At 35.9% G+C, this 13,033-nt stretch overlaps 1 protein-coding gene across 15 annotated transcripts in view; it reads right to left on the bottom strand.

Annotated features, from left to right (window-relative positions):
- Positions 1-13,033, bottom strand: part of HEATR5A (HEAT repeat containing 5A) — a 116,565-nt gene that overhangs the window by 70,533 nt on the left and 32,999 nt on the right. For all 15 annotated transcript variants that reach the window (XM_047737928.1, XM_047737924.1, XM_047737925.1 and 12 more), the window contains 5 exons: positions 12,121-12,276; positions 10,503-10,753; positions 7,783-7,894; positions 3,450-3,602; positions 2,215-2,314 (listed from right to left, as the gene is read on the bottom strand). In XM_047737928.1, coding sequence (XP_047593884.1) covers positions 2,215-2,314; positions 3,450-3,602; positions 7,783-7,894; positions 10,503-10,753; positions 12,121-12,276 — 772 coding nt within the window. The remainder of the gene's footprint in view (positions 1-2,214; positions 2,315-3,449; positions 3,603-7,782; positions 7,895-10,502; positions 10,754-12,120; positions 12,277-13,033) is intronic.

Consider the following 13,033-nt stretch of genomic DNA (forward strand, 5'->3'; position numbering starts at 1 on the left):
ACTACTCAAGAGATGGATCAGGAAAAACAAAACAGAAGGCATAGTGAAAACAATGGGAAGGGAGAAAGGGACATGACAGATATAGGCAGAGATTAAGAAGGTAAGAGAATACTATGAAGAACTTTATGTCAAAAAATTTGAAGATAAAGATACATTGTGAAAATCATTAGGAAAAAATCTAATTAATAAACAAGCAAAAAAAACCCCTAAACCAGACCTTGATTAGTCAGAACAATTAAGGAAATGTAATATGTACTAAAAAAAAATATTTCCCACAACAAAAATACCAGGTCCAGTCTATTTTTCAGATCTCTGAAGAAAGTTTTTTTTTTTTTTTTTTTATGATTTTATTTATTTGAGAAAGAGAGCATGAGTGTGCGGGGGTGAGGAGCAGAGAGGAAAGGAGCCCCCACAGTGAGCAGGGAGCCCGATGTAGGGCTCCCTACATCCAGGACCTTGAGATCATGATCTGAGTTGAAGGCAGACGCTTAACTGAGTCATCCAGGTGTGCCTGAAAAAAGATTTTTTAAATCATTTTTATCAAATTTATGATAAATTTGACATTTAAGAATGTCTGTTAATTAAAAACTATTTTATCTAAAAATAGGTAAAGACATGCATGAACAGGGAATTCCTAGAAGGGGAAATAATGAGAACTAATAAATATATAAAATGACAAATAATCAGGAATCAGTATATAAATTAAAATCATAATGAGATACCAATTTATACCTACTGGATGGGCCAGAAATGATGTCTGAGTGTTAGTGAAGAAGTGGATCAAAGGGCACTCATATATACTATCGACAGAAACATACAAAAATTTTGGAAAATATATATATTTGGTTATATAAGATATAATAAAAATATATATTTAGATATTTCAATGACAGAAGTAGGTAAGTTGCTATATACACACCCAATTAAATACTATATAGCAACCAAAACAAATGAACAAACTTACTCATACATGAAGTTTACAAACAATGATGAGTAAAAAAGTAAGTCTCAGAAACAATATAACATATACCTGACCAAAACCAAGTGAAACTCTACAATGCACTCTTTAGGGAAACATATATATGGGATGCACTTTTAAAAATGCAAGGGAATGACAAAAATCAGGAGAGTGATCACCTTTAGAATAAAGTGGAAAGAATGGTATTAGACAGGAACTCACAGATAACTTCAACAGTATTATTAATGTTCTAGTTAAGGACAGCTAAATCTGGCCCATTGTCTGTTCTTGTAAATCAAGTTTTACTGGAACATAGCCACATTCACTCATTTCCAGATTATTTATGACTGCTTTTGAGCTACAACAGAGCTGAGTAGATGTAATAGAGACTATATGGCCTGCAAAGTTTATGATGTTTACAATGTGGTCCTTTACAGCAAACATTTGCTAACCTCTGCTCTAGTTGTGTTGGATGCACAGGTGTTCATTTTATTATACTATATAAGCTATATCTTTTTTTTTTTTAAGATTTTTATTTATTTATTTCATAGGCAGAGATCAAAGTAGACAGAGAGGAAGGCAGAGAGAGAGTGGAGGAAGCAGGCTCCCCGCTGAGCACAGAGCCCTATGCAGGGCTCGATCCCAGGATCCTGAGACCATGACCTGAGCTGCAGGCAGAGGCTTTAACCCACTGAGCCACCCAGGTGCCCCTATAAGCTATATCTTTGATTCATTTTTCTGTAATATACTCAATTTTATATAATTACCTTTTAAAAACTATACAATAATTTGGAAATTACAAATGCTCATGACATGAATTAGATTTTCTCTATGTTTTCTTAGCATATAAGTCAAATTTATGAAATATAGAAAAAACAAAAAACTAAAATTGTTAACAAGCATCTAGTTCTTAGGAACACAGAATAACACTAACAAACCAATAATACGCATACCTGAAAAGGCTAACAGGCTTAATATTTAATTTGTTGGTTAAATCTGACTGTTTGCAAGATACAATAACCACCAAGTAACTTTCCTTCCCCTTTAATATGCATTTTTTCCCCAAGTTCCTAGCCTAAAAAAAAAATCATGTAACTAAGTGTTTGCCTTCGACTGCAATAGGAAAATAATTCACCAACCATAGAAACTTGGCCTTATTAATGTATTAATAAGCATATATTACATGATCAGAGGATACCTGATTGCTATTAAAAAAAAATTTTTTTTTTAATCAAATCTAAACAGAAGATCCTTACTGAATCAGCAAATCCACAGCACAAGGAAGTGGTGGAAGAAGACGCTGAATTACTTCCTCAGTAAGGAGATCACCACAGTGGAAAACAAAACTCTTGATAGCTGAAAAACAGAACAGACTTTTACTTCGCAGAATGTAATGAACCATGAAAAAAGAACTCATTAATGGGTACAGCATTTGCATTTTTATTAGAGGAATAAAGAAATGTGCTAAAAACAAACAAAAAGTCATGAAACTCTAGCATAAAAAGGAGGCTAATGTTTTTTACGTCTAATCAAGGTAAAAAAATAGTTCCTAGAATCACTAAATCACTAAAAGAGATCAACAACCAAGTTAACAAAATGTTGATTTTTGGGGGTTTTACTCAACCCCTGAGTTCAGAAGTAGAAGAATAAATTAGCTTAGAACCTCAAGTTTGCCAGTTCTACACTAATTCTGCAGAACCAGGATGACATTTTAGCCAGCATTGTTAGGTTCTTACAGATGTTACCTGAAACATATTTTTTTTTAAAAGATTTTATTTGTTTATTTGACAGAGAGAAATCACAAGTAGGCAGAGAAGCAGGCAGAGAGAGAGGAGGAAGCAGGCTCCCTGCTGAGCAGAAAGCCCGATGTGGGGCTCGAACTCAGGACCTGGGATCATGACCTGAGCCGAAGGCGGCGGCTTAACCCACTGAGCCACCCAGGCGCCCGAAACATATTTTTTATAAGGAGTTATTTCACATGTAGAATAAAATGAGTATTTTAAAATTAGACTGAGTTTCAAGATTAATTTCAAAATTGTTTTATTTAAGAGTAAAAATGCCATGAATAAACAAATAAAACCAAAATCAATGTTTCCATGTCTTTCCAGAAAAACCACTTCCTTAGTTCAAATATTCATGGTAGATACTATTTTTTAATGGTTCATATACTATATAAGGGTACAACTTGCATATATAAAAAACTAAATGGAAACTATACTTAATTAATGTTAATTAAATCCAAGTCTAATATTTCTTGGATGCCTGCTTGAGACAAAACAATCTTGAGAGTTCTCAACTAGATTACATCTAAGAATCAGGATCAGGAATTCTAAAAATTTGGTTTATCATGTATCTGTTATAATCACTAATTATGTCCAATTATAAAACCACCATAAGTAGATATTTTTGCCATTAAAGATATAAATATGGGGAAAGTTAAAGAGTGGGAAAAAGCCAAAGGAAAGGGAGAAACAGACTAAACTATACCTACCACAGAGTGCACCAGCTCGTCCTTCCAGGGTTACCTGCCATGTAAATGAATCTCCTCGGCTCTTTTCTGTTTCTAGATCTTTAGGAGACACTGGAAAGACACACTTCCACAATAGGAGAAGTCGAGCAAGGTGATGACTGACAACTGCAGGACCTGTAATTTAATCAACTTATCACTTATAAAAACCCCAAATGTTACTCTTAAAAACTCAGTAAGCAGGGCTTAGGAGTAGGTTAAGGGTTAAGGTTAGGGTAAAATAAGTACTCCTTATTCTAATTTCTATGTTGTGCCAACTGTATGTTTTTCTTCTGTAGTAAAGCAACATGCATAGAACTAACTGCACTGGGCTCTGGAAGAAGACCACCTAGGTTAATACCCTGGTCTACCTATTTACTAGCTATGTAAACTTGAATAAGTTACTTAACCTCCTTGTACCTTAATTTTGTCATCTATAAATGGAGATAATAATAGCATTTACCTCTTTAGACCCTTTCTGAAGTTTTTATGAGTTTATATATCAGTGTTTGACATTATGCAATTATCATTCAAAATTTGCCAAATTTGCATACTAAAGGATAAGGTAATGGCAAAATGAAAGGGCAATTGCAAACAAATCTTTTTTTATGAATGCAATTTATAGTAGATTAAAATAGAATTAATTTCTCCATTTTTCCTTTGACTTGCTTTTTTTTTCTTCCCCTGGCTTGCTTTTTAAGAAGAGGCCATATGCTGACTCTTACAGCGTAATTCAAAATAAGAGTAATTCAATGCTTTTTGCTCACTACTTCCTACTTCCTTTAAGGCAGTACTAAAAAGACCCTTAGGGGTATCTGTGTGGCTCAGTCAGTTTAGCATTCCAACTCTTGGTTTTGGCTCACGTCATGATCTCAAAGTGATGGGATTAAGCCCCATGTTGGGCTCCATGCTCAGCAGAGTCTGCTTGACGGTTATTTCCCTCTGCAGCTTCCCCAGTTCATGCGTGTGCTCATGCTCTCTCTCTCTCAAATGGATAGATAAATCTTAAAAATATTAAATAAATAAACCCCTAGAATTATAATAAATTAAGGAAATCAGAATAAGGCCATTAAGAATAAGTGACCATAAGGTTTGTATATGTGAATGTATGTGTGCATGCGCATACACATTCATATATACTGAATGGCTGTTGGGATAGAGGCAATTCTGAAAGGAAAATTTTGTCTGTTAAAAAAATGCAGTCATTGAAAATATCCATAGTTAAGTTTCGTAAATATCTGCCATTAAACCCTAAAGATATCTCACTAATTCAATAGTAAACGGTGTAGTAACTCTTTCCCACAAAGGATCAAGATGTCAAAATCAAGAGACATGTATGAACTAACTTAAATAAAAGTGTGTGTATAGTAATTAGAGTTAAAACACAAACGAGAGTAAGTTTATTCACACCAGAAATAACATACCTAATAAAAACCATATACTTTATGAGGTACCCACAAATCTGTAAGACATGTAGAGATATATAGGTAAATCCAAGTTGCTTCAGATGGTATCAGATAAAGTGCGAAGTGTAGCAAAAAAGGTTAAAAATTCTGAGGAAGAGATTCGAAAGTGGTCTGAGAATATATTAGTTCAGCATAGTGAATATATTTTATATTTGTATTTATTTATTTATTTATTTAAAAGATTTTATTTATTTGTTTGGCAGAGAGAGATCACAAGTTGGCAGAAAGGCAGGCAGAGAGAGAGAGAGAGAGAGAGAGAGGAGGAAGCAGGGTCCCTGCAGAGCAGAGAGCCCGATGTGGGGCTCGATCCCAGGACCCTGGGATCATGACCTGAACCCAAGGCAGAGGCTTTAACCCACTGAGCCACCCAGGTGCCCCTAGTGAATATATTTTAAATGATGGAAACTGTAAATGGTAAAGGAAATGGTGAAAAAGCAAAAAAGCTTTTAAAACTCCAAGGGAAAAATTAATGAAGCACTCAGTCATCTACATATTATTTCCCATAAAAAAGTATGAGGACTCCCTGGAAAAACACTGGTTGCAAGCCTAGGGCAGGAAATCTAAAAGCTGAGACATCTCATCATGCCAAAAACAAACAAACAAACAAACAAACAAACAAACAAACACGTTATAAAAGAATACCAGGTTCATGTTAAAAGAACACATGAACCAGCACTAACGGACTTCTACTGATGAGACAACTTGAGGATCAAAAGGCATAATGACTGCAATGGACTGAAACACATAAATATATAAAAATCTATGAGTTCATAATGACACTTAAGACCAAAAACATCACTGATGCCCTTTGAAAGTTGCTAGGTTACTAGCAACATATTCTAAAATTTGATAATAAAGGGAATAACGCATAACAAGAGAATAAAGCCCATGAAGACAGAGCAAGTAAAAACATTTTAAGGGCACCAAGGTGGCTCAGTCGTTACGCTGATGATCTCAGGGTCCTGGGATAGAGTCCCACCTCAGGCTCCCTACTCAGTGGGGAGTCTGCTTCCTTCTCTCTGCCTGCCTCTTTACCTACTTGTGATCTCTCTCTGTGTCAAATAAATAAATACAATCTTCAAAATTTTTTTAAAATTTTTTTAAGATTGTATTCACTTATTTGAGAGAGAGAGAGTGAGTGAGTTAGTGAGAGAGAAAACACAAGTAGAAGCAGGAGAAACAAGTCTCCCACTGAGCAGGGAGTCCAATGTGGGGTTCAATCCCAGGACCCAAGAATCATGACCTGAGCTGAAGGCAGATACTTAACTGACTGAGTTACCCAGGTGCCCCCCAAAATTTAAAATTTTAATCCTTTTTTGTACATTGATTATGAATATACAATAAAATACGTACTAATCTTTTTTTTTTCAAAGACTTTATTTATTTGAAAGAGAAAAAGGGAGAGTGCCTACATGGGCGGGGGGAGGGGCAGAGGGAGAAGGAGAAGCAGACTCCCCTCTGAGTGGGGAGCCTGATGCAGGACTCAATCCCAGGACCTTGAGATCATGACCTGAGCCAAAGTCAGACACTAAACCCACTGAGCCACCCAGGTGCCCCTAATCTCTTTCTTTAAAAGAGAAGGGATTTCTTGTAGTCTTCTTCTGCTGGAATTAATTTGTTCTGAAAAATTTTATTCTTTGAAATACTGCATTTATTAAGTAGTTTATTTTCTCCTTTAATCAACCAAGATCATCAATATGGCAGGCATGACCCACCCAGCCAAAAGCAAATAAAGGCTTGACCATATTATTCCCATCACTTTGTGAAACGATAACCTATGCCAGGGTCCAAATTTTAAACCATTAAAAAAGTAGAAACTCTTCTTAGCTTAGAGGCTGTATAAAAGAGTTGGCAAGACAAATTTGGCTCACAGGCTGAACCCTAATATAGTCCAATAAACCTCTTTAATCATCTCAAGAACGGTATTTAAAGTGGTTCTTCATTTATGACTGTTTATTTTAATTTAAGCTCCTTTTAAACCAAATTACTTCAAGGTGTGTGTCAAAATGATTTACTGGTTAAATCTAGTCAGTTTTATATCTTGGCAATAAATGATACAATTATAAAATAGATTTCAAATATAACTTTAATAAAGCAATAAAAATGAGTTTCAAAGTTAGAGGATATAAATACAGTAGTCATGACCATAAAATAATTACTGATTTTTAATAAATATAACTTAGTGAGCCCTATCCCATTCAACTACCTTATTGGCATTACCAGTTCTTAAAATAATCATAGAATTGGGAGTCACAGTCTCACAGTCTATGGTATGTTCTCCTGCCCACCCTCACATTGTGGAGATTTTTTTTTTTCTGAGGATGGATGTCAATGATTTTTGGAAAAGTCAAAGTCATTCAGAGTTAAACCTGAAAGGTGATCAAATTGGCTTATCCCACCTAAGGCTCATAAATTGTTTGTTGTTTTTTTAAAAAAGATTTTATTTATTTGACAGACAGAGATCACAAGTAGGCAAAGAGGCAGGCGGGGGGGGGGGGGGGGGGGAAGCAGGCTCCCCACTGAGCAGAGAGCTCCATCGGGGCTTGATCCCAGGACCCTAGGATCATGACCCGAGGCAAAGGCAGAGGCTTTAACCCACTGAACCACCCAGGTGCCCCAAAAATTGGTTTTGAAGAGACTTTCAAAAAAGGAGATTTGAAAACATCTTGAGGGATGGAGTAAGTATATGGCTTCCTAAGGTGACTGCTAACAGAAAAATGTTTGCATGGATAGTTAAATTCTGGAACAAATCTAAAAATTAAGTCTCCACAAATCATGCATTACAATATTTTACATTCAGAAAATACAAAGTACTTCATAGTCATGTAAACCTTCCACAAGACTGTTGTTACCTAATGTCATCAGAGCAGCAATCAACAGCCATCCAGATTGTGTGCGCTGAGCTGAAAGACGACTGTTTTGTACAGCTGAACATAGCAAATCCTCTGCTAATGTCATAATAATCTATTTATATATGGAAGAAAAAGATAAAGAAGCATATCAATTTATAGGTTACTGGATAAAAGACAGCAATTAATAATCTCTTGAAAAATGAACTCTTACATATAACAAATATAAGTGATAAAGGACTGTCATTCATGTAGACTACATCATAGGACAATATCAGAGAAAACTATAAAAAAGTTAAGTTTCAAGGTTAAATACTGGCATACAGGGTTTATACAGCAACCCTGTAATTCTTTGTAGAGCACATATGATGACATTGTACAACTGTTCAAGTCAAGGTGCACAGAATTTGAATTTACTTTCAATTATAAACAATTATCTTAAATCTGTAATTACCAGAGAAAATTTTCTTATAGGAATCTCCTCTTTAAATTTTTATTTATTTATTTAAGATTTTATTTACTTATTTGTCAGAGAGAGAGAGAACACAAGCAGTAGGAGTGGTGGGCAGAGGGAGAAGCAGGCTCTCCACTGAGCAAGGAGTCCAATTTAGAACTTAATCACAGGACTCCAGGTTTACAGCCCGAGCCAAAGGCAGACACCTAACCAACTGAGCCACCCAGGCATCCCAGGAATCTCTCTTTTTTAAAAATTTGCATTCCATTTTGATACTCGAATGTCTGATAACCTTTCTAGAGGCAGTATACTACAGAGATTAAAAGTCCTTAAAATAGTTTCACATTGAAGTGAGTTTCACAGTAGAGTGGGACTCATGAAAGTATTATATTTTAAAAGTGTATGAAATAGGCAAAACAAAAGAGGAAAAACCAGATTATTTCATATGTTATGGATAATGCATGCTTATATAGTACAGAGTCCAAGAGGCATCTACTATGTCTGGGAAAACATCTCTGTTACCAAACACCTCTAGAAAAGTAGCAAGTATTACGAGTTAGCACATAAATTTTCTGAACAGGAAGGCTAGTGTATTTTAAAACAAGCAACCAACTTACTACTAACTTAGGACTACTTGAAGCCAATATAATCATGAATAACACTCAATAAAAACAAGGATAAAATAGCCAATCCTTTCTGCCTAACAAGTATGATCTGAGGATATTAAATCTAATTAAATACATGCAATGGCAAGTCTTCACTTAGAAACATATGACAGAATATGTTAGTTGTCAATCACCTTACTCAAGTGACATTGGCAATACTCAAAAAGTAGTTTTATGGGCGCCTGGGTGGCTCAGTGGGTTAAGCCGCTGCCTTCGGCTCAGGTCATGACCTCAGGGTCCTGGGATCGAGTCCCGCATCGGGCTCTCTGCTCAGCGGGGAGCTTGCTTCCTCCCTCTCTCTCTGCCTGCCTCTCTACCTACTTGTGATCTCTGTCTGTCAAATAAATAAATTAAAATCTTTTAAAAAAAAAAGTAGTTTTATAGCTTCTGAAGTAATGGTACATTCTTCTGCAAAAGCTAAATGGCAGATATAGTATAATACTAAAAATGATGTAGGAGTGATAGTGAGAAAGCAAGGAATGGTGATTTATTCTTAAGAAGTACATATATGGGGGCGCCTGGGCGGCCTTCAGGTTGGTTAAGTATCTGTGTTCAGCTCAGGGTGATCTCTGCTCAGTGGGGAGTCTGCTTCTTTCTCCCCCTCTGTCCCTTCCCTCGCTCATGCTCACTCTCTCTCTTTCTCTCCCCTGCTCTCACTTGCTTTCTCTAGAATAAATAAGTAAAACCTTAAAACAAAATACTTATATGTGTTTAAGGCCTAGGTTACAAAGGCTTTCACTGTCAAACAACATTCTTTGATAACTCACAATTCCTATTTATGCAATCCACTGTTGCCGTTTTTCTTTTATTTTTAAATTTTTGATGTACACATTATCCCACTTTGGTCAGTGGGAGACCCTTAAGTTACTTTCTGTGTGCTTTTAAAATGAAAACAGGATGATGACTTCCTTATTCTCCACCATGACAAGATATTTCAGGTTTACATTATGCCTCTCCTGCCCCAGATCTGGAACCAGCTATTTCTTCACGGAGCCTTAATTCCCTTTTGCATAAAATGGTGTTTAGAGCCATAATCTGGGCACTAGGGCTTTTCCTTACTACTAAGTTGTCATCGCTTTAGGTCTTGTCACTGGACAAAGTGGGGATTTAAGTACTCTTTGGGGGGGGGAGGTCAGTTCGTAGTGGCATTTTCCATTCAAATTTAACATGTGGGGCTTTTACTTAACTTTCTTGATTTTAGAGCTATATAGCTCTTTGCAGCTCTGTCCTCTACAATATGTTATTTTATTTTTTACAATGCAATTTTATTTATTTTTATTTATTAATTTATTCATTTTTTAAAGTAATCTGTATACCCAATGTGGGCTCAAACTCACAACCCCAGGAACAAATTCTGTTACTAAATGGAGATATTTCCAATAAAAAGTACAGAAACCATTCCTGTTTAAGTGTGGATAAGACATTTTTAACTATCCCTTTGTTTTTCATAGCAACCATTTGATAGTATTTAAAAATTAAGTAATATAGCTGATTTCTCAAAGTTGTCCTGCGTGGTTTTGACTGGGTGATAAACACAAAGATGATGATGTTTTTTAGAAAAAAATTGAAATGTCACTATTGTATGTGAAGAATGAAATCTTTACCTTGCCCTTTCCATGAGGAATTCCTAAAGGACAGTGTTTCACTGCTCCCAACAAAGCTGCCACGGCAAAACTAAAGCCAGTCACTGCTTCAGGTGAAGACTTAAGTACAGTAAGCCGTTCCAGGCAACGGTCTAAAAGAGGTGTTAGGTAAGAAGGTAATGCCACAGCAATGCAGTGTAAACACCAAGCTGCTGCTAGTCGAACAGCAATGCTAGGGTGCTGAATAACTGAAATGACACTGTCAAGAAGACCTAGAAGGACAGAAAAACAAAAGAGACTTAACTCTACAGATAAAGTAACTTAGCCATAAAACAGTCAAAAGAATAAGCAAGCCACATGGATATAAAATATATTATCTTTATCAAAAGCCAAATCAGAATAGAAAAAGACTTAAAAAGATACGTTAATTATAAGTGATTTTTTGGGAGCCCAACATGGGGCTTGAACTCAAGACCCTGAGATCAAGACGTGAGCCAAAATCAAGAGTCAGCCACTTAACAAACTGAGCCACCCAGGTGCCCCTAAATGATTTTTATATACAAGAATTACTTCTAATATGAAAATTGGTTTAATACACAAAAGAAAAATTTTATTTCCTAAATAAGCTACTGTTCTGCTTTTTTATCTTCAGACCATTATTCATTTGGTACTAGGAATTAAAAATTATCAATGCATAACAAAAACACCTTAAAAAGAAATGTCACACTGTGCTCCATCCTCTTCTTTTTACAAAAATCTCTTTTGACACATTTATCTACATAATTAGTATGCTTCCTATGTACCATAACACCCTTGCCTGAGAACAAAATGTTGAACAAAACTGAGGATTTGCTAGATCTTCAATGGGCTACTAACCAATTAATTATACAGTGAAGTACCACTGCCAGTAAGAATAAAAGTCTACATTTGCTGTATACAACTTCATCAAAATACGTAACAGTTCATGTTGACTGCTAAATTATATGGGATAAAGAGCTTACAAGCCAAGTATAATGTAAGCTTCAATCAGCAGGAAATACGTACCACAGTTAAAGGACAAAAGCCATGAAAACTGTATTTTTTAAATGATTAAATAAAAGACACATATTGTATGATTCCATTTATATGGAATGTCCATTAATAGGCAAATCCATAGAGACAGGAAATACATTAGTAGTTATCAGGGGCTGGGGAAAGGGGAAATGGGAAGAGTGAACTTTTTGGTATGTGAATTATCTCAGAGTGATTAATTTTTCAAGAAAAAGAAAACGGGAGACTGCTTGAAAGGACCTTTGAGGAAGTGAATTACTTGCATCACATAGAAATTAATGTTTTCACTGCAGATGAGAGACAAGAGTTCAGGTTTGCTTTTCTTTTTTTCCATGTTATCTTAAATATTTTCGGAAAGGGAGGACTAGGTGTGATTTAGTGAACAACCTTTAATTATAAAAGAAAACACTCAAATATATACATATTCTTAATAATCCTGATTATATTTATTTCACAAAACAACTCTAACAAACCTATAGTGGAATCTATAATAAATGAGTTATATGAAAAAGGCTTGTTTCCTCAGAAAAAAGTTTTCTAGAATAAAAGGAAAAACAAGGTATTCAGAAAAGTTGCAAACAACAGATACCTGCACTTGAATCCTGCAGTAAAGGTGCAGCTGTGGTGCCAAGACTGTATATGAGATTTCCAAGTTCTTGTAAAGCACACACCAGCATATGCTGGCTGGCCATTACATCTGTGGAGCCAACCCGGGTTTCCACATTACCCTCATTCATCACAGCATCTGAGAGAAGCATAAGATTTAACTACTTGTCGATGTTTTATTAAAATACATTATAGGGGGTAGGTGTTAGAAGCAGAAAATATAAAGGCAAAAATTAATACCACCTCTCTCTATACATGAAACCCTTAAGGCAATTAACTGAAATACTACAATGGGGACTTGCACCAATTCTGAGAAAGAACTGAACTAAAATAACCAATCCAGTTCAAGCAACCTGACATTAATCCCTTAATTACTATTACACGTGGCACTGAAAGGGAGAATGCATAGAAAATTAAAAAAATATTCCAACTTCACTGTTATACAAGATAAATAGAGTAGACTTAAAATAGTACAGGAACTGGGATGAACTATTTTTCCTCTCTCTCTCTCTCTTTTTTTTTTTTTTTAAGGGGGTGAGGGGTAGAGGAAAAGGGAGAGAGAGAATCTTAAGCAGGCACCATACCCAGCCCAGTGAGGAGCCTGAGACAGAGCTTGATCTCACAACCCTGAGATCATGACCTGTGCTGAAATCAAGAGTTGGATGCTGGGGCGCCTGGGTGGCTCAGTGGGTTAAGCCGCTGCCTTTGGCTCAGGTCATGATCTCAGGGTCCTGGGATCGAGTCCCGCATCGGGCTCTCTGCTCAGCGGGGAGCCTGCTTCCTCTCTCTCTCTCTGCCTTCCTCTCCATCTACTTGTGATCTCTCTCTGTCAAATAAATAAATAAAATCTTAAAAAAAAAAAAAAAAAAAAAAGAGTTGGATGCTTAACTGGCTGT

The sequence above is a fragment of the Lutra lutra genome, chromosome 7 (genome assembly GCF_902655055.1).
Source record: "Lutra lutra chromosome 7, mLutLut1.2, whole genome shotgun sequence".
In the NCBI taxonomy this organism is placed as follows: domain Eukaryota; kingdom Metazoa; phylum Chordata; class Mammalia; order Carnivora; family Mustelidae; genus Lutra; species Lutra lutra.